Below are 19,541 nucleotides of genomic sequence, written 5' to 3' on the forward strand. Positions count from 1 at the left end.
ATATTTAAGTGAAGCTATCTGCTCACTTAAATATGCAAATCTGGGTGGGATCCAGATTGCAACGTCTTGTGAGATTTCGTTCGTTAGTGCGATGCGCCCCGCGCTCCTTGAATCTTGCGAGATTCAACAGGGTTGATAAAAGATTCATCCAGAGCTAGGACAACTGGAAAATCCAGCAAGGCTCTAATTGACATTAAATAGCTTGATCAATTACCCCATCCATTCCACCGTTGGGAAAATAGCCCAGGCATGGATTGGAACCAATGAACTGGCACACCAGCCAACTGTATTATTTTTAGCACCCATCTGCGTCCATTACAGGCGTCAGCAGGGACTAAATGTTCTGCCTCAGGGTCTTGTTGAATTTTTCTGGGTCACCTTTGTCGTGTTGGGTGTTCCGCTATACAAACGAACCAACACGGTTGTAGATGGTACAACTCAGTTTTATTATTCTTGATAACAACAACTGTTAACCTCTGGCTGTGGTTCGTACTTCACCCGTTAACCTGTGGACCCAGCCCTAGCACTATCTTAGAGAGGCACTCAGCACATGGTGTATGTCTGAGTGGCACGCTGTGAGCTCTGTGCTCTGAGCTATCTCCTGCTGGAATGAGCGGGAACTGTGGTGTTCCCTGTTTTATAGTGCGTGTGCTCTCACTGGTGATTGGCTGTGATGTTGCGTGTGTGTTGATCTGTTTGTCCGTTGATCTGTCCATCAGTGTGTGTGTGTGTGTGTGATTGCACCATTTGTTTATATGAATATCATGACATCCCCCCTTTTCACAAGAATATGTGCCTATATGGTAATAAATATTTGTGTGGACTGAGTGCAGCTGAATATGTGTGTGCAATATCTACAACATGTACATGAGGCTAAACTATATACATAGGAAGGTGACAGGTGCAACATAGCAACGAGGTTGTACCACAAACAAAACAAGTGCAATCATCAAATATCGAAAGAGACTTTGTCTGTATGTATATGTTTCTGGAACCTACCTTTTCATTCACCTGACGAAGGAGCAGTGCTCTGAAAGCTAGTGATTCAAAACAAACCTGTTGGACTTTAACCTGGTGTTGTAAGACTTCTTACTGTGTGCAGAGTCTGCACATTCTCCCTGTGTCTGCATGGGTTTCCTCCGGTTTCTTCCCACAAGTCCCGAAAGACATGCTTGTTAGGTGAATTGGACGTTCTGAATTCTCTGTTGGTGTACCTGAACAGGCGCCGCAGTGTGGCGACTAGGGGATTTTCACAGTAACATCGTTGTAGTGTTAATGTAAGTCTACTTGTGACACTAATAAAGATTATAAGATTATTATGTGAATTCTGAGCTCTCCAGGAACATATTTAGGCTCCAGGTTGGTGAGAATGAGATGGAAGGAACAAAAAGGTATTTTAAAACCAAGGCCCAAAGAAAGAGAATATTCTTACATGTCAATTTGAAGTGACTTAAGTGAGAATATAAATATTTATGGTACGTTATCAAAATTACACTGCTGGTGTAAATCATTCAATGACCTTTGTTGAGATTTTATTGGATAAATACCTGTTCACTCGTAATTTTTATTTTTTTCACTTTTTCCAACATCAGTTATGTTCGAGTCCTTGTACATATTTACCGAAGAATGTTGATGAATATTTCCTTACCAATTCTAAATACTGTATTTACTTTGTCAGCATGAAATTCAAGTAGAATCGTACAAAGAGAAAATGGCTGAAATGGAACACCAGGTTACTGCACAAGACATGGAAATCAACAATCTGAAGGCTGCAAAAGAAGAACTAAATGTTGCCTTAAAAGATGCTGCCAGCAAGGTAAATCTGGGCATTTTGCCTCTTTCTACATGCAACATACTCCTCTTGATAACTGACCATTGTTAGGAATAGCTTTTATGTTCATAAATTCTGAAACCCTTGCATTTTGCATGTGTCCATTATGTCCAAAGTAAGATTATATGATAGCCCAACCAAACAGGGCGGCACGATGGCACAGTGGATAGCACTGCTGCCTCACAGAACTGGGGACCCGGGTTTGATTTCGACCTCTGGTGACTGAAAATTTCACCTTCTCCCTGTGTCTTTGTGCGTTTCCTCCAGGTGCTTTGGTTTCCTCCCATAATCCAAAGATATGCAGGTTGGGTGGATTGGCTTTGCTAAATTTTCACTTAGTGTCCAAAGGCTAGTTGAGGTCACGGGGATGGGGTAGGGATGGGCTTGGGTGGGTTGTTATTTCAGAGGGTCGGTGCAGACTCGATGGGCTGAATGGTCTTGTTCTGATATTCTTGTCATAAGTATGTGTCGCCATGATCTATTCCTAAACAGGCAAGTGAAAACTTAGGAAATTGACAGATAATGGAAGGCTATGCTGTTCTATATCAATGCATGTGAACATAACAGTAACAGTTATTATCAGGCTTACTGCATTAAATTTATACAACTTGTCTCTATATAATAATGCCAAGTGATGAAAATGCTGTCCTTTTGAAATTCACTGTTGTTTTGCATGATTTAAACAAAATAGTTTCGTCTTCAGTTGCATTTTGTTTCAAAGCTTGGCATTAGCATGTTTTCGCAGCTTTTTGTTTGTTTAAAAGAAAATTCTGACTGGCTGTCTTTTTCTTCAACCTCTTCCTCTGTTCACAATTAGAGGGAAAGATTTAGGCCAGGTAACGGTTGCCAAGCACGCGGTCACGTACATCTCAATGAAATTAGTGAGTGTTGTTCACTAACTACCGGACAGGCTGATGAATTGCTTCTCATTTACAATTTTGGAAAAACAACTTAAAAAGCCTAGCGCATTAGCTATTTTACCCTCAGTACCTCCTTTTTAAACTTGTATAAATACACCTCGTCTTCAATGTAGCACTCTTCTCTCGCCTCACCTCCCCCCAACAAGTGCACTCGGTGTGCACCATTATGATGCCCCAAATCCTGCTCACTGTCCCTGTGATTCCTAATGAATTGAAGCATTTGAAGATTCAACAGGTTTGTGTAAATTACACATGGAGCGTGACAATTGAAAGAAACACCTGCTGGTGGCAGCATTTCTCATATCATATTTTCACAAGCTAATTCATTACCTCTTTTTCTAAGTTGTTCGTCTGTTGATCATCACCAGTATATCCATATTTAATGCTCTTCACCATTGCTTCAAAATTCTTTGGAATGATTATGTACACAAGTCTAAGTGTATGATTTAATGGAAACATTTCTAAGCGTGGCAGCATTAAAATGGTTGAAGCCCTCAGCATCATACCAATGGGCCTCAACATATTAAAAACACACATGGTAATAAGTCCTTCACAACCTGCTGGCTGTTGCTAACTTTGCCTTAGTTCAATTGCTCTGTTTTATTACCTTTGCCCTTGAGTCACCAGGTATCTTTATGATACCGCCACGTGGTTCAAGTCCGAGTAATGATCAATAATCCAATACAACGATTAGTAAGGTTTAAATCAAAGTTCATTTATTATACACCGTAATCGCTACTCATGCACAAACTCTACGTCTAAGCTACTTCTACAACTAACAGGCATATACTTAACTTGGAACTGGCCCACAAGGTCAGGGAAACAAATGGCCTTTCGTTCGGGTTCTGAGCCTGCGGGATTCGAAGTTGGTACAGATTGGTAGCTAGGAGCGCCTATCTCGTAGCGAGCGTTGAATTAAACTTACGAGTTCGATCTTCACTGCTCCGGTCACGGTCAATGTTGGTTCGTTGTTGCTGGGTGACCTGGGCAGGAAGAAGAGCTGAAGAGGAGCTGCTGAAGAGTGAAGAGAAGAGAGCGATTTGAACTTGGGGCTCAATTCTTATAGTCCCCAGGGACTTCCCGCCTTTTGGGGCAGACCCTGTACCTGGTCCCAAGTGATTGGACTTTGTCCCAATCGCTTGGTTCGATTTTCTCCAATGCTGGAGCGGTTCTCTGATTGATGGGCGGTCTTGAGGTGCTCATTCACCTCCTTTTGTGTGGGCTTCTGCTGGCGCCGAAGAGTCTGGTTTTGCTTTGTGTGTCTAAGTGTTGCTTATTGTTCCCGGGGATTGCTCATTAGTATGCAGATGGCTGTTGTTTTGTTATGCTGATGGTTGCTGTTATCGATATTGTCTGGCCTTTCCAGAGGTAAATACACAGCCAACCTGCAGCTGCTGGCTTTTGTCTTGTTGGCTGACTTTCCCATCAGCCTTTGCCGTTCGCCATTTTAAATCGGGAGTTGGCCATTTTAAGTGGCTACATGGCCGCCTCACATCAGTGCGTCTTGTAAATGAGGTGCCAAAGTTACCACCTTGTCCATAATCAGATAATGTCCATAGTGCTGAGAGTGACATAACTTGTGACTTTATACCCGTGACATACAATTCTATCAGTATGTGCCAGCAAACATGCAGATAAGGCATATTGTGCAGGATGAACCCACACCTTTCTGTGGTGATGTGCATCACTGTAAATACATGTAAGCTAGACAGACACTAGAGGGAGCACCAGAAACATCACACACAAACACTCAACCAATAGATAAGTTAGATGGGAGGCGACCAATGGACATTCACGATACACAAGGAGGTGACACGACCACAGGGGGGCATTACACCAACCCATACATAAAGGACACCACACACATGATCAGCCTCCTTCGGCCAGTGGAGACAGTCAGTGAGGAGAGGCACAGGGTTGATTCATTATCACACCCACCACGTGGAAGACAGCAGCTGGTTAGTCAGTTTAGGTAGCTACAATAGGATTAGCAGTAGTGTCGAACTCAAGTTATAAAAGTGTGAAGACTTCCGGGTGCGGCGATGACCAACTAAGTCGCACGTTTCGGCAGCTCCCGTCGGAACGGACTTTTGGGCTCTTAATAGGAGCCCCAACGGCAATTTAAACGGCCAAGAAACACTGTGTGGTAAACCAGAAGGGAATCCCCCCGGACACGCATGGATAAGGGAGTGGATAGCGGCCGGATTGCGGAGGATCCTCTGGAGCAGCGGCAAGGAAGGCAAGCTCAAAGCAAGGTGGCGTCGGAAGGTGGCCGTTTGTTATGGGCCCGGACCAACAAGAGTTCCTGCGGCGCTGTGTGGAAGAGCTGAAAAAGGAGTTGAAGAAGGAGCTGTTGGCCCCGATATTACAGGCGATTGAAGGGCTAAAGGAGGAGCAGAAGACCCAAGAGCAGGAGCTTCGGGTCGTGAAGGCAAAGGCTGCTGAAAATGAAGACGAAATACAGGGCCTGGTGGTGAAGACAGAGACGCACGAGGCACAGCACAAAAGGTGTGTGGAAAGGCTGGAAGTACTGGAGAATAATTTGAGGAGGAAGAATTTAAGGGTTCTGGGTCTTCCAGAAGGGGCGGACGTCGGGACATATGTGAGCACGATGCTTTACTCGCTAATGGGATCGGAGGCCCCGACGGGCCCTTTGGAGGTGGAGGGAGCTTTTCGAGTTTTGGCGCGAAGACCGAGGGCTGGAGAAATACCTCGAGCTATAGTGGTGAGGTTTCACCGCTACAATGACAGAGAGACGGTCCTCAGATGGGCGAAGAAAACTCGGAGCTGTAGGTGGGAGAACGCGGTGATCCGCGTATACCAGGATTGGAGTGCGGAGGTGGCGAGAAGGAGGGCAAGTTTTAAATCGGGCTAAGGCGGTGCTTCACAAAAAGAAGATCCAGTTTGGAATGTTACAACCGGCGAGATTGTGGGTCACACACCAAGGGAAGCACCACTACTTTGAGACGGCAGAAGAGGCGTGGACATTCATTGTGGACGAGAAGCTGGAATAGTCTGGCAAGAGAAAGAACTTTTGGGACAAAGTGGTGGGGTGATTATGTGGGGCGAGGAAAAAAAGGGGGGGGATGATTTTTCAATTTGTTAATCTTGCGATCCTGTAACTTTTCTCTCTTCCCCATGTTGTGGGGGGGGGGGATGAGGAACTGTGGGCGCTGGCAATTAGGGGCGGGGCCGAGTGGGAAACGCGGGCTTTGTTCCCACGCTATGGTAATTATGGCGGGAACTGGGACGCAGGAAGGAGGGGGCCTCGCACAGTGGGGGCCGAGGACAAGGGGGGAAGCCGAGGTCAGCCAGAGTTCGCTGACTTCTGGGAGCAACATGGGGGGTGCAACTACGCTAGAAAAGGATCTAGGGGAGGGGGGGTTAACTGGGTTGCTGCTGCTAAGGAGAAGGGGGAGCTGTTATGGGATGGTGTGGTCGAGGCGGGAGGGCGCCGTCGGGGGGATACACGGGTACGTGGGAACCGGGTGAGGAGCTGGGTTAAAAAAGGGGATGGCTAGTCGACAAGGGGGGGGGGTGAAGAGCCCCCCCCAACCCGGCTGATCACGTGGAACGTGAGAGGGCTGAACGGGCCGATTAAAAGGGCACGGGTTCTCGCACACCTAAAGAAATTAAAGGCAGATGTGGATATGTTGCAGGAGATGCATCTGAAACTGATAGACCAGGTCAGACTACGTAAAGGATGGGTGGGGCAGGTGTTTCATTCGGGTTTAGATGCGAAGAACAGGGGGGTGGCTATCTTGGTGGGGAAACGGGTACTGTTTGAGGCAAAGACCATAGTGGGGGTAGATATGTGATGGTGAGTGGCAGATTGCAAGGGGAGGCGGTGGTTCTGGTGAACGTATACACCCCGAACTGGGATGATGCAAATTTTATGAGGCGTATGTTGGGACGTATCCCGGACCTGGAGGCGGGAAAGTTGGTAATGGGGGGAGACTTCAATACGGTGCTTGATCCAGGGCTGGACTGGTCGAGGTCCAGGACCGGGAGGAGGCCGGCAGCGGCCAGGGTGCTCAAGGACTTCATGGAGCAGATGGGAGGGGTAGACCCCTGGAGATTTAGTAGGCCTAGGAGTAAGGAGTTCTCATTTTTCTCCCATGTTCACAAAGTATACTCACGGATAGACTTTTTTGTCTTGGGAAGGGCACTGATTCCGAAGGTGACAGGGACGGAATATACGGCCATAGCTATTTCGGACCACGCTCCACATTGGGTAGACCTGGAGGTAGGAGAGGAAAAAGAACAGCACCCACTCTGGAGAATGGATATGGGCTTATTGGTGGATGAGGGGGTATGTTTAAGGGTGAGGGGGTGCATCGAAAGGTACTCGGAGCTTAATGACAATGGAGAGGTTCAGGTGGGAGTGGTCTGGGAGGTGTTGAAGGCGGTGGTTAGAGGGGAACTGATATCCATAAGGGCACATAAAGGTAAGCAAGAGGGTAAAGAAAGGGAACGATTGCTGAAAGAACTTTTGAGGGTGGACAGGCAATATGCGGAGGCACCGGAGGAGGGACTGTACAAGGAAAGACAAAGGCTACATGTGGAATTTGACCTGCTGACCACGGGTGTGGAGGAGGGCACAGGGTGTACAGTATGAGTATGGAGAGAAGGCGAGTCGGCTATTGGCCCACCAATTGAGGAAGAGTGGAGCAGCGAGGGAGATAGGTGGGGTGAGAGATGAGGAGGGAGCGATGGAACGGGGAGCGGAGAGAGTGAACGGGGTGTTCAAGGCATTTTATGAGAGGTTATATAAGGCCCAGCCCCCGGAAGGGAAGGAGGGAATGATGTGTTTCTTGGATCTGCTGGAATTCCCTAAGGTGGAGGAGCAGGAGAGGGCGGGACTGGGAGCACAGATTGAGATGGAGGAGGTGGTAAAAGGGATTGGGAGCATGCAGGCAGGGAAGGTCCCGGGACCGGAAGGATTCCCGTGGAATTTTATAGGAAGTATATGGACTTACTGGCCCCGCTTTTGACGAGAACCTTTAATGAGGCTAGGGAAAGGGGGCAGCTGCCCCCGACTATGTCGGAGGCAACGATATCGCTCCTTTTGAAGAAGGAAAAAGACCCGCTGCAGTGTGGGTCCTACAGGCCCATTTCCCTTTTAAATGTAGATGCTAAGCTCCTGGCCAAGGTGATGGCGACGAGGATAGAGGACTGTGTCCCGGGGGTGGTCCACGAGGATCAAACTGGGTTCGTTAAGGGGAGACAGCTGAACACGAACATACGGAGGTTGCTAGGGGTAATGATGATGCCCCCACCAGAGGGGGAGGCGGAGATAGTGGTGGCGATGGACGCCGAGAAAGCATTCGACAGAGTGGAGTGGGATTATCTGTGGGAGGTGCTGAGGAGATTTGGTTTTGGAGAAGGTTATATCGGATGGGTACAGCTGCTGTATAGGGCCCCAGTGGCGAGCGTGGTCACGAACAGACAGAGGTCTGATTACTTCCGTCTTCATAGAGGGACGAGGCAGGGGTGTCCCCTGTCTCCGTTACTGTTTGCATTGGCGATTGAGCCCCTGGCCATAGCACTGAGGGGCTCCAGGAAGTGGAGGGGAGTGCTCAGGGGAGGAGAAGAACACCGGGTATCCTTGTATGTAGATGATTTATTGCTGTATGTTGCGGACCCAGTGGAGGGGTTGCCTGAGATAATGCAGACACTCAGGGAGTTTGGGGAATTTTCGGGGTACAAATTGAATATGGGTAAGAGTGAGTTGTTTGTGGTGCATCCGGGGGAGCAGAGCAGGGGAATAGATGACTTACCGCTTAGGAAGGTAACAAGAGATTTCCGGTACTTAGGGATTCAGATAGCCAGGAGTTGGGGAACCTTACATAGGCTTAATTTAACAAGATTGGTGGAACAGATGGAGGAGGATTTTAAGAGATGGGACATGGTGCCCCTGTCACTGGTGGGTAGGGTGCAGGCGGTCAAAATGGTAGTCCTCCCGAGATTCCTCTTTGTGTTTCAGTGCCTTCCGGTGATGGTCACGAAGGCTTTTTTCAAGAGAATTGAGAAAAGTGTCATGAGTTTTGTGTGGGCCGGGAAGACCCCGAGAGTGAGGAGGGGGTTCTTGCAGCGTAGCAGGGATAGGGGGGGCTGGCACTACCGAGCCTAAGTGAATACTACTGGGCCGCCAATATCTCAATGGTGTGTAAGTGGTTGTGAGAAGGGGAGGGAGCGGCGTGGAAGAGATTGGAGATGGCGTCCTGCAAGGGAACCAGCCTACAAGCAATGGTGACGGCGCCGTTGCCGTTCTCCCCGAAGAAATACACCACAAGTCCAGTGGTGGTGGCAACACTAAAAATTTGGGGGCAGTGGAGACGACATAGGGGAAGGAGGGGAGCCTCGGTGCTGTCCCCGATAAGAAATAACCATAGGTTTGTCCCGGGGAGAATGGATGGGGGATTTGGAGCATGGCAGAGAGCTGGGGTTGTGCAACTGAGAGATCTGTTCGTAGACGGGACGTTTGCGAGTCTGGGACCGCTGACGGAAAAATATGGGTTGCCCCAAGGGAATGAATTTCGATACATGCAACTGAGGGCTTTTGCGAGGCAGCAGGTGAGGGAATTCCCGCAGCTCCTGATGCAGGAGATTCAAGATAGAGTGATCTCAGGGACATGGGTGGGGGATGGTAGGGTGTTGGATATATACAGGGAAATGAGGGACGAGGGGGAGATCATGGTGGATGAGCTGAAGGGGAAATGGGAAGAAGAGCTGGGGGAAGAGATTGAGGAGGGGCAGTGGGCTGATGCCCTACGTAGGGTAAACCCGTCGTCCTCGTGCGCCAGGCTAAGCCTGATACAATTCAAGGTTTTACACAGGGCGCATATGACCGGAGCAAGGCTCAGTAAATTTTTCAGGGTAGAGGATAGGTGTGGGAGGTGCTCGAGAAGCCCAGAAAACCACACCCACATGTTTTGGTCATGCCCGGCACTGCAGGGGTTCTGGGTGGGGGTGGCAAAGGTGCTTTCGAAGGTGGTGGGGGTCCGGGTCGAGCCAGGCTGGGGGTTGGCTATATTTGGGGTTGCAGAAGAGCCGGGAGTGCAGGAGGCGAGAGAGGCTGATATTTTGGCCTTTGCGTCCCTAGTAGCCCGGCGAAGGATATTGCTTATGTGGAAGGAAGCCAAACCCCCGGGCGTGGAGAGCTGGATAAATGACATGGCAGGGTTTATAAAACTAGAACGGATAAAGTTCGCACTAAGGGGTTCGGCTCAAGGGTTCACCAGGCGGTGGCAACCGTTCATTGACTACCTCGCAGAACGATAAAGGAAATGGGAAGGTAGCAGCAGCAACCCAGGGGGGGAGGGGGAGGGGGAGGGAGGGGTAGGGGGGAGGGGGGGGGGGGGGTAGGGGGAGGGGGGGTAGGGGGTAGGGGGAGGGGGGTAGGGGGGAGTGGGAGGGGGGGCCCGGGCGGGTCCTCAGGGATGTTTGTGTATAGATATTTGTACCAGGTTATGTATATTGGATTGCTTGATTTTATTTTTGGAGAGTTATTATTTTTGATATGGCAGTTGCCATTTAGTTTATATATTATTTATTTATTTGTTAAAAACGGCCACTGTTATTTATACTGTTTTATTGTTGAAAAAAGGAAAACCTTTGTATTGTTTTGTTTGGCCAAAAAATTTTGAATAAAATATATATTTTTAAAAAAAGTTATAAAAGTGTACATAGTGTAAATAAATGAGTTGAAGTTATTTACACGTCTCGACCTTCCTTGACAAATGCAACACAAGGAAGCCGCTTATGTTACAAAGGAAACATAACAAAACACTTTCTAGCAATATCTCTTTGGGTAACTGGAGTACGATCCAGTCTGGCTAATGATCCAGTTGCTGAGGTGGGTGCCATATAAGAACATAAGAACTAGGAGCAGGAGTAGGCCATCTGGCCCCTCGAGCCTGCTCCGCCATTCAATGAGATCATGGCTGATCTTTTGTGGACTCGGCTCCACTTTCCGGCCCGAACACCATAACCCTTAATCCCTTTATTCTTCAAAAAACTATCTATCTTTATCTTAAAAACATTTAATGAAGGAGCCTCTGCTGCTTCACTGGGCAAGGAATTCCATAAATTCACAACCCTTTGGGTGAAGAAGTTCCTCCTAAACTCAGTCCTAAATCTACTTCCCCTTATTTTGAGGCTATGCCCCCTAGTTCTGCTTTCACCCGCCAGTGGAAACAACCTGCCCGCATCTATCCTATCTATTCCCTTCATAATCTTATATGTTTCTATAAGATCACCCCTCATCCTTCTAAATTCCAACGAGTACAGTCCCAGTCTACTCAACCTCTCCTCGTAATCCAACCCCTTCAGCTCTGGGACTAGTGAATCTCCTCTGCACACCCTCCAGTGCCAGTACGTCCTTTCTCAAGTAAGGAGACCAAAACTGAACACAATACTCCAGGTGTGGCCTCACTAACACCTTATACAATTGCAGCATAACGTCCCTAGTCTTAAACTCCATCCCTCTAGCAATGAAGGACAAAATTCCATTTGCCTTCTTAATCACCTGTTGCACCTGAAAACCAACTTTCTGCGACTCATGCACTAGCACACCCAGATCTCTCTGCACAGCAGCATATTTCAATTTTTTATCATTTAAATAATAATCCCTTTTGCCGTTATTCTTACCAAAATGGATAACCTCACATTTGTCAACATTGTATTCCATCTGCCAGACCCTAGCCCATTCACTTAGCCTGTCCAAATCCCTCTGCAGACTTCCAGTATCCTCTGCACTTTTTGCTTTACCACTTATCTTAGTGTCGTCTGCAAACTTGGACACATTGCCCTTGGTCCCCAACTCCAAATCATCTATGTAAATTGTGAACAGTTGTGGGCCCAACACTGATCCCTGAGGGACACCACTAGCTACTGATTGCCAACCAGAGAAACACCCATTAATCCCCACTCTTTGCTTTCTATTAATTAACCAATCCTCTATCCATGCTCCTACTTTCCCCTTAATGCCATGCATCTTTATCTTCTGCAAGAACATTTTGTGTGGCACCTTGTCAAAGGCTTTCTGGAAATCCAGATATACCACATCCATTGGCTCCCCGTTATCTACCGCACTGTTAATGTCCTCAAAAAATTCCACTAAATTAGTTAGGCACGACCTGCCCTTTATGAACCCATGCTGCGTCTGTCCAATGGGACAATTTCCATCCAGATGCCTCGCTATTTCTTCCTTGATGATAGATTCCAGCATCTTCCCTACTACCGAAGTTAAGCTCACTGGCCTATAATTACCCACTTTCTGCCTACCTCCTTTTTTAAACGGTGGTGTCACGTTTGCTAATTTCCAATCCGCCGGGACCACCCCAGAGTCTAGTGAATTTTGGTAAATTATCACTAGTGCATTTGCAATTTCCCTAGCCATCTCTTTTAGCACTCTGGGATGCATTCCATCAGGGCCAGGAGACTTGTCTACCTTTAGCCCCATTAGCTTGCCCATCACTACCTCCTTGGTGATATCAATCCTCTCAAGGTCCTCACCTGTCATAGCCTCATTTCCATCAGTCACTGGCATGTTATTTGTGTCTTCCACTGTGAAGACCGACCCAAAAAACCTGTTCAGTTCCTCAGCCATTTCCTCATCTCCCATTATTAAATCTCCCTTCTCATCCTCTAAAGGACCAATATTTACCTTAGCCACTCTTTATTGTTTTATGTATTTGTAGAAACTTTTACTATCTGTTTTTATATTCTGAGCAAGTTTACTCTCATAATCTATCTTACTCTTCTTTATAGCTTTTTTAGTAGCTTTCTGTTGCCCCCTAAAGATTTCCCAGTCCTCTAGTCTCCCACTGATCTTTGCTACTTTGTATGTTTGCATATTTTATGTTGCATATGCAACATTTTAGGCTTCCATAAACCTGTTTCCCTCGCAAAGCACATCTTCTGTCTGAAATGCAAATGCTGCTAAAGTAGTAGGGACCCCAGTCCAACTAGGGAAGGGGCAGCATGACCTGGTATTGGGGAATGAGCCTGGAGAGATGGTTTCAGTTTCAGTCAGGGAGCATTTTGGGAGGAGTGACCACAATTCCGTAGGTTTTGGGGTACATTTGGATAGGAATGAGGGTAACCATCGTGTTAAGGTGCTAAACTGGGGAAAGGCAAATTACGATAACATTAGACAGGAATTGAAGAATTTGGATTGGGTGCGGCTGTTGGAGGGTAAATCAACATCAGACACGTGGGAGTCTTTCAAGCGACAGTTGATTAGGATTCAGGAAAGTCACGTTCCTGAGAGAATGAAGGATAAGTATGGGAAGTTTAGGGAGCCTTGGATAACAAGGGATACTGTGAACCTTGTCAAAAAGAAAAAGGCTGCTTTTGCATGGTCTAGAAGGGTGGGGACAGTCGAAACCCTTGAGGCGCAAAGTAACTAGGACGATACTTAAGCGGAAAATTAGGAGGGGTCATGAAAAGTCCTTGGCAAGTAGGATTAAGGTGAATCCCAAAGCTTTTTATTCATATGTTAAAAATCAAGAGGGTGGCCAGGGAAAGGATTGGTCCACTTAAGCACAGTGGGGAGAATTTACGTGTTGAGCCAGAGGAAATGGACGAGATACTAAACGAGTACTTTGCATCCGTGTTCACCAAAGGAAAGGACTTTGTGGAAGATGATTCTTGGATAGGGTGACAAAACCGGAAATATAAATGTTCTTCTGTACCTGCTCACTCTTTTTGCAGTTTTCACTTTGCCCCCCACCCCTTTTTAAATCTGGCTTCCTCCACATCAGATGGTGAAAATTAAGGATTTGATTTCACATGTAATCTGACTTGCTGGCTTTTTGAAGGGGATCAGGAATATATTTGCCTATATTATATAGTTGAAATAATGGTGGAACTGTTGACATTCATCGTCATTAACATCATCAACATCTGACATCCACATGCATGCAGTTAAATACGGAAAGCCAGAAGCTGCTGTCAGTTGATTCCCTGCTCCTCCACAGGGAACATTGTTGAAGCCCTCACTGACTAATCCCTTTTACAAATCACTGAAAGGATGTGAACTTCCCTTTTCCTCTAATATTACTGCTAAAATCCCTGAAAACGTTATGCCTTGCTAATGATGTATGACAGTCTTCAATGACACCCACAGTCGTAACTACTGCTGAATAATTACTTCTGTGGAAAACTAATTTTATGTTTGTCAAATATTTCCATTATGGTAAAAATTGTAAAGGTCAGTGATATAATAAACTTAATTTTTATAATATTTCTGCTTCCAATATGTATTTTGCTGTCTGCATTCTTTATAAAAAGAGGTTTATAGTGCATGTTACCACTTGCTTTATTGTCTGGAAGAATTTTTCACATGATTGATTGCTTGCTTACACTGTTTAATTGACATCTTTGTAGTCTTGAGTTAACCGTGACTTGATACTAGATTCACAGTAATGTTGGGAAAGGTGAAATCCATGCCACACAGATCACTAGATCTTTGTGGGCAGCTTTCTTCAAGCTCAACAATGAAAATATCACTTCATTGCTGGCTGCAAAATCTGGACCATTATCTTAAGTGTCTTGAATCAACTACACAATACTTTCATATTAAAACCAGCAGTCTTTTCCCATGCCTTTTATTCTGTAGTCACAAAGCCTTTTATTGTATAGTTACAATATATGTGTAAGGGGTGGCACAGTGGATAGCACTGCTGCCTCACAGCTCCAGGGACCCGGGTTCAATTCTGGTCTTGGGTGACTGTGGAGTTCGCACTTTCTCCCCATGTGAGCGTGGGTTTCCTCCGGGTGTTCCGATTTACTCCCACAGTCCAAAGTTTTTTTTTTAGGTTAGGTGGATTTTCCATGCTAAATTGCCCCTTAGTTTCCAAAAGGTTAGGTAGAGCGACTGGGTGACAGGGATACGGTGAAGGCATGGGTTTAAGTAGGGTGCTCTTTCCAAGGGCTGGTGCAGACTCGATGGGCTGAATGGCTTCCTTCGGCACTATAGGGATTCCATGATTCTATATTAACATTTGGCATAATGATCAAAATACTATCATGTTTAATAATCAACCTAATGGTTATCTTTTAGGTGAATGATCTGACAGAGAATAATCAAAAAATTCAAGATGGTTTAACCGTAGCCAATGGAAAGATTCTGAAAATGCAGCAGGAATTTGATGCAGAGAAGAACTTAATTTCAGCACAACTGGAAGAGTTCAGCAATCAGACCAAGAACTTTAAGGTTCAGTATCAAAAAATTCCAACCATTGGTCATTTGCCAAAAATCAATGTTTCCCCTATATTTTAATCAACAAAAAAATGAAAAGTCTAGATATATTTTTAGTGCAGCTGCGACAGTATTAACCTACAAAAATACTAAGCAGCAAATAAAACTTTGTTCACAAGAAATAAATGCTTCCAAAATGTACTGCAAAACGACTGAGTATTTGTTTGCCGGCATGGATTTTGGAAAGTACAAAGGCAATATTTTTGTACAAGCTAGCCAGGCCATATTTTAGGGTATTAAACTAGCTATGCCCATGGGCTTTAATCTAAGAAGAAGAATATGTTTTTTCCTTTGAAGTATTTTATCCTCTTCCCAACTGTGTTACATCGAACGTGACTTAGGAGGGGGGGGGCATTTTTGTCGCATTTAGCGGGGTGTTTCTCGAAGCCTACAGTGCTAAGAACGATCCTGGTATTAAACGGGACTCTTTTTCAGGCTTCGGCGAGGAAAGTCCCAATGAGGCCGCACTTGCATTCTTTTCCTGCACTGACGAGCTGTGTTCAGCTTATCAGTGCAGGAAGAGATTGGGTAGCAATTTTTAAATAATCCACGGCCGCTGGAACCCCCAACACTGCAACTTACGGATTGGGGTCCTTGAGACCCCCCCCTCCTCCTCACAAGTGCAGGGCACCCATGGGCCGATTCCCTGGCACAGACAACTTGGCACTGGCACCCTGGCAGTGCCCTGCCAGCCTGGCAGCGCAAAGATACCCAGATGGTATCGGGGTGCCATGGTACCACCCCGCCCAGAACCCGAGCACCCCGGGGCCTCCGATCACCTGAGGGACCCCCGACAACACCCCCCCAACCCCCACAAAAGTGCCATTATGCCTGGCCTTGGGAGACTGGCGTAGTCATATTTAAGTGAAGCAAACTGCTCACTTAAATATGCAAATCTGACGGGATCCAGATCGCAACGTCTTGTGAGATTTCGTTAGATATCGTGAGGCACCCTGAGCGCCTTAAATCTCGCGAGATTCAACAGCCTCGTGCCAGCCGAATCGGGGTGCCCATACAGCGATGAGACTATATGGTTACACCCATCGTTTATTCTTTGTTGTAATGAAAAATGAAATGAGAAATATGATGTATAATAGAAATAGTGTTGTCGTTATTGGAAGTTCTATTTCAGATGTGATTGTACAATTGGTTTTATCTCTAGTCGCAGCTAGAAATCTCTCAATCAGAAAAATCCAAGTTGGAACAGGATGTTGGGTACTTTCAGAATGAACTCCAGATCACTGATGTACTGAAGAAGGAAGTATATGAACATAAACAAAGACTAAGGTGCATCCAAGAAGAGCACCAAGCTGTGCTAAAAGATTTACAGGATCAGGTAAATGATTGCACTCAGTCAGTGTTGATAAAAGATTCATCCAGAGCTAGGACAACTGGAAAATCCAGTAAGGCTCTAATTGACATTAAATAGCTCGATCAATTACCCAATCTTATTCCACCTTTGGGAAAAAAGCCCAGGCATGGATTGGAACCAATGAACTGGCACACCAGCCAACTGTATTATTTTTAACACCCACCTGCCTCCATTACAGGCTTCAGCAGGGACTAAATGTTCTGCCTCAGAGTCTTGTTGAATTTTTCTGGGGCACCATTTGGCTGATTGGAATTCTTTTGTTGGTTGGATCTTCTTGGCTAAGTTGTCTAGTTTGCACCTGCTATGGATGAGTTGACAAAGTAGTGCATTGTTTGCTGCGCCTTAGACTTTGAGCACTATAGATAGGTATAGAGGTCTAAATTCCCTCTTGATCATGGCAGGGTCAGGAATATGCATGCCCTCTGTTTTTCATATAATTGCAATTGTTTTGTACTAAAATGCTCCCACATGCACGGCATGGTAGCACAGTGGTTAGCACTGTTGCTTCACAGCGCCAGGAACCCGGGTTCGATTCTTGGCATGGGTCACTCTGTGCAGAATCCCCGATCAGAAACCTATAGCCAAGTTCTGCACACATGAGTACGGCCTCAACCGGGACCTTGGATTCATGGTGCATTACATTCACCCCCACCATCTGGCCTAGGCTTGTGAAATCCTACCAATTGTCCTAGACATTTCACACCTCTTTAACCTGCTCCATCTGGACCTGTAAGCACTTAATTACCTGCAAAGACTCGCATTCAAAGTATCGTCTTGCATTTTTGACTTTGTCTGTACATATGTTTCTGGAACCTACCTTTTCATTCACCCGACGAAGGAGCAGTGCTCCAAAAGCTAGTGATTCGAAATTAACCTGTTGGACTTTAACCTGGTGTTGTAAGACTTCTTACTGTGTGCAGAGTCTGCACATTCTCCCTGTGTCTGCGTGGGTTTCCTCCGGGTGCTCCGGTTTCTTCCTACGAGTCTCGAAAGACATGCTTGTTAGGTGAATTGGACGTTCTGAATTCTCCATCGGTGTACCCGAACAGGCGCCGTAGTGTGGCGACTAGGGGATTTTCACAGCAACATCGTTGCAGTGCTAATGTAAGTCTACTTGTGACACTATTAAAGATTATTATGTGAATTCTGAGCTCTCCAGGAACATATTTAGGCTCCAGGTTGGTGAGAATGAGATGGAAGGAACAAAAAGGTATTTTAAAACCAAGGCCCAAAGAAAGAGAATATTCTTAAATAGCAATTTGAAGTAACTTAAGTGAGAATATAAATATTTATAGTAGGTTATAATCAAAATGACACTGCTGGTGTAAATCATTCAACCTGCTCCATCTGGACCTGTAAGGACTTAATTACCTGCAAAGACTCGCATTCAAAGTATCGTCTTGCATTTTTGACTTTGTCTGTACATATGTTTCTGGAACCTACCTTTTCATTCACCCGACGAAGGAGCAGTGCTCCAAAAGCTAGTGATTCGAAATTAACCTGTTGGACTTTAACCTGGTGTTGTAAAACTTATTACTGTGTGCAGAGATTTTGTTGAGATTTTATTGGATAAATACCTGTTCACTCGTAATTTTTCTTTTTTGAACATCAGTTATGTTCGAGTCCTTGTACATATTTACCGAAGAATGTTGATGAATATTTTCTTACCAATTCTAAATACTGTATTTACTTTGTCAGCATGAAATTCAAGTAGAATCGTACAAAGAGAAAATGGCTGAAATGGAACACCAGGTTACTGCACAAGACATGGAAATCAACAATCTGAAGGCTGCAAAAGAAGAACTAAATGTTGCCTTAAAAGATGCTGCCAGCAAGGTAAATCTGGGCATTTTGCCTCTTTCTACATGCAGCATACTCCTCTTGATGTCAACTGACCATTGTTAGGAATAGCTTTTATGTTCATAAATTCTGAAACCCTTGCATTTTGCATGTGTCCATTATGTCCAAAGTAAGATTATATGATAGCCCAACCAAACAGGGCGGCACGATGGCACAGTGGATAGCACTGCTGCCTCACAGAACTGGGGACCCGGGTTTGATTTCGACCTCTGGTGACTGTGAAAATTTCACCTTCTCCCTGTGTCTTTGTGCGTTTCCTCCAGGTGCTTTGGTTTCCTCCCATAATCCAAAGATATGCAGGTTGGGTGGATTGGCTTTGCTAAATTTTCACTTAGTGTCCAAAGGCTAGTTGAGGTCACGGGGATGGGGTAGGGATGGGCTTGGGTGGGTTGTTATTTCAGAGGGTCGGTGCAGACTCGATGGGCTGAATGGTCTTGTTCTGATATTCTTGTCATAAGTATGTGTCGCCATGATCTATTCCTAAACAGGCAAGTGAAAACTTAGGAAATTGACAGATAATGGAAGGCTATGCTGTTCTATATCAATGCATGTGAACATAACAGTAACAGTTATTATCAGGCTTACTGCATTAAATTTATACAACTTGTCTCTATATAATAATGCCAAGTGATGAAAATGCTGTCCTTTTGAAATTCACTGTTGTTTTGCATGATTTAAACAAAATAGTTTCGTCTTCAGTTGCATTTTGTTTCAAAGCTTGGCATTAGCATGTTTTCGCAGCTTTTTGTTTGTTTAAAAGAAAATTCTGACTGGCTGTCTTTTTCTTCAACCTCTTCCTCTGTTCACAATTAGAGGGAAAGATTTAGGCCAGGTAACGGTTGCCAAGCACGCGGTCACGTACATCTCAATGAAATTAGTGAGTGTTGTTCACTAACTACCGGACAGGCTGATGAATTGCTTCTCATTTACAATTTTGGAAAAACAGCTTAAAAAGCCTAGCGCATTAGCTATTTTACCCTCAGTACCTCCTTTTTAAACTTGTAAATTACACCTGGGGCGGGATTCTCCCCTACCCGGTGGAACGGGGGGGTCCCGGCGGGATGGAGTGGCGTGAACCACTCCGGCGTCGGGCCACCCCAAAGGTGCGGATTTCTCCACACCTTTAGGGGCCAAGCCCTCACCTTTTGGGGCTAGGCCCGCGCCGGAGTGGTTGCCATTCCGCCGGCTGGTGTGGAAGGCCTTTGGCGCCACGCCAGCCAGGGCCGAAGGGACTCCGCTGGCCGGCGGAAGTCCACGCATGCGCGGTAGCGTCAGCGGCTGCTGACGTCA

At 45.9% G+C, this 19,541-nt stretch overlaps 1 protein-coding gene across 6 annotated transcripts in view; it reads left to right on the forward strand.

Annotated features, from left to right (window-relative positions):
- cenpf (centromere protein F) overlaps window positions 1-19,541 on the forward strand; it is a 133,920-nt gene that overhangs the window by 83,407 nt on the left and 30,972 nt on the right. For 5 of the 6 annotated variants that reach the window (XM_072509026.1, XM_072509042.1, XM_072509051.1 and 2 more), the window contains exons 15-18: window positions 1,679-1,816; window positions 14,822-14,974; window positions 16,182-16,355; window positions 18,090-18,227. In XM_072509026.1, coding sequence (XP_072365127.1) covers window positions 1,679-1,816; window positions 14,822-14,974; window positions 16,182-16,355; window positions 18,090-18,227 — 603 coding nt within the window. The remainder of the gene's footprint in view (window positions 1-1,678; window positions 1,817-14,821; window positions 14,975-16,181; window positions 16,356-18,089; window positions 18,228-19,541) is intronic. The other variant, XM_072509058.1, reaches the window with a different exon arrangement.

This window comes from Scyliorhinus torazame, chromosome 1 (genome assembly GCF_047496885.1).
Source record: "Scyliorhinus torazame isolate Kashiwa2021f chromosome 1, sScyTor2.1, whole genome shotgun sequence".
In the NCBI taxonomy this organism is placed as follows: Eukaryota; Metazoa; Chordata; class Chondrichthyes; order Carcharhiniformes; family Scyliorhinidae; genus Scyliorhinus; species Scyliorhinus torazame.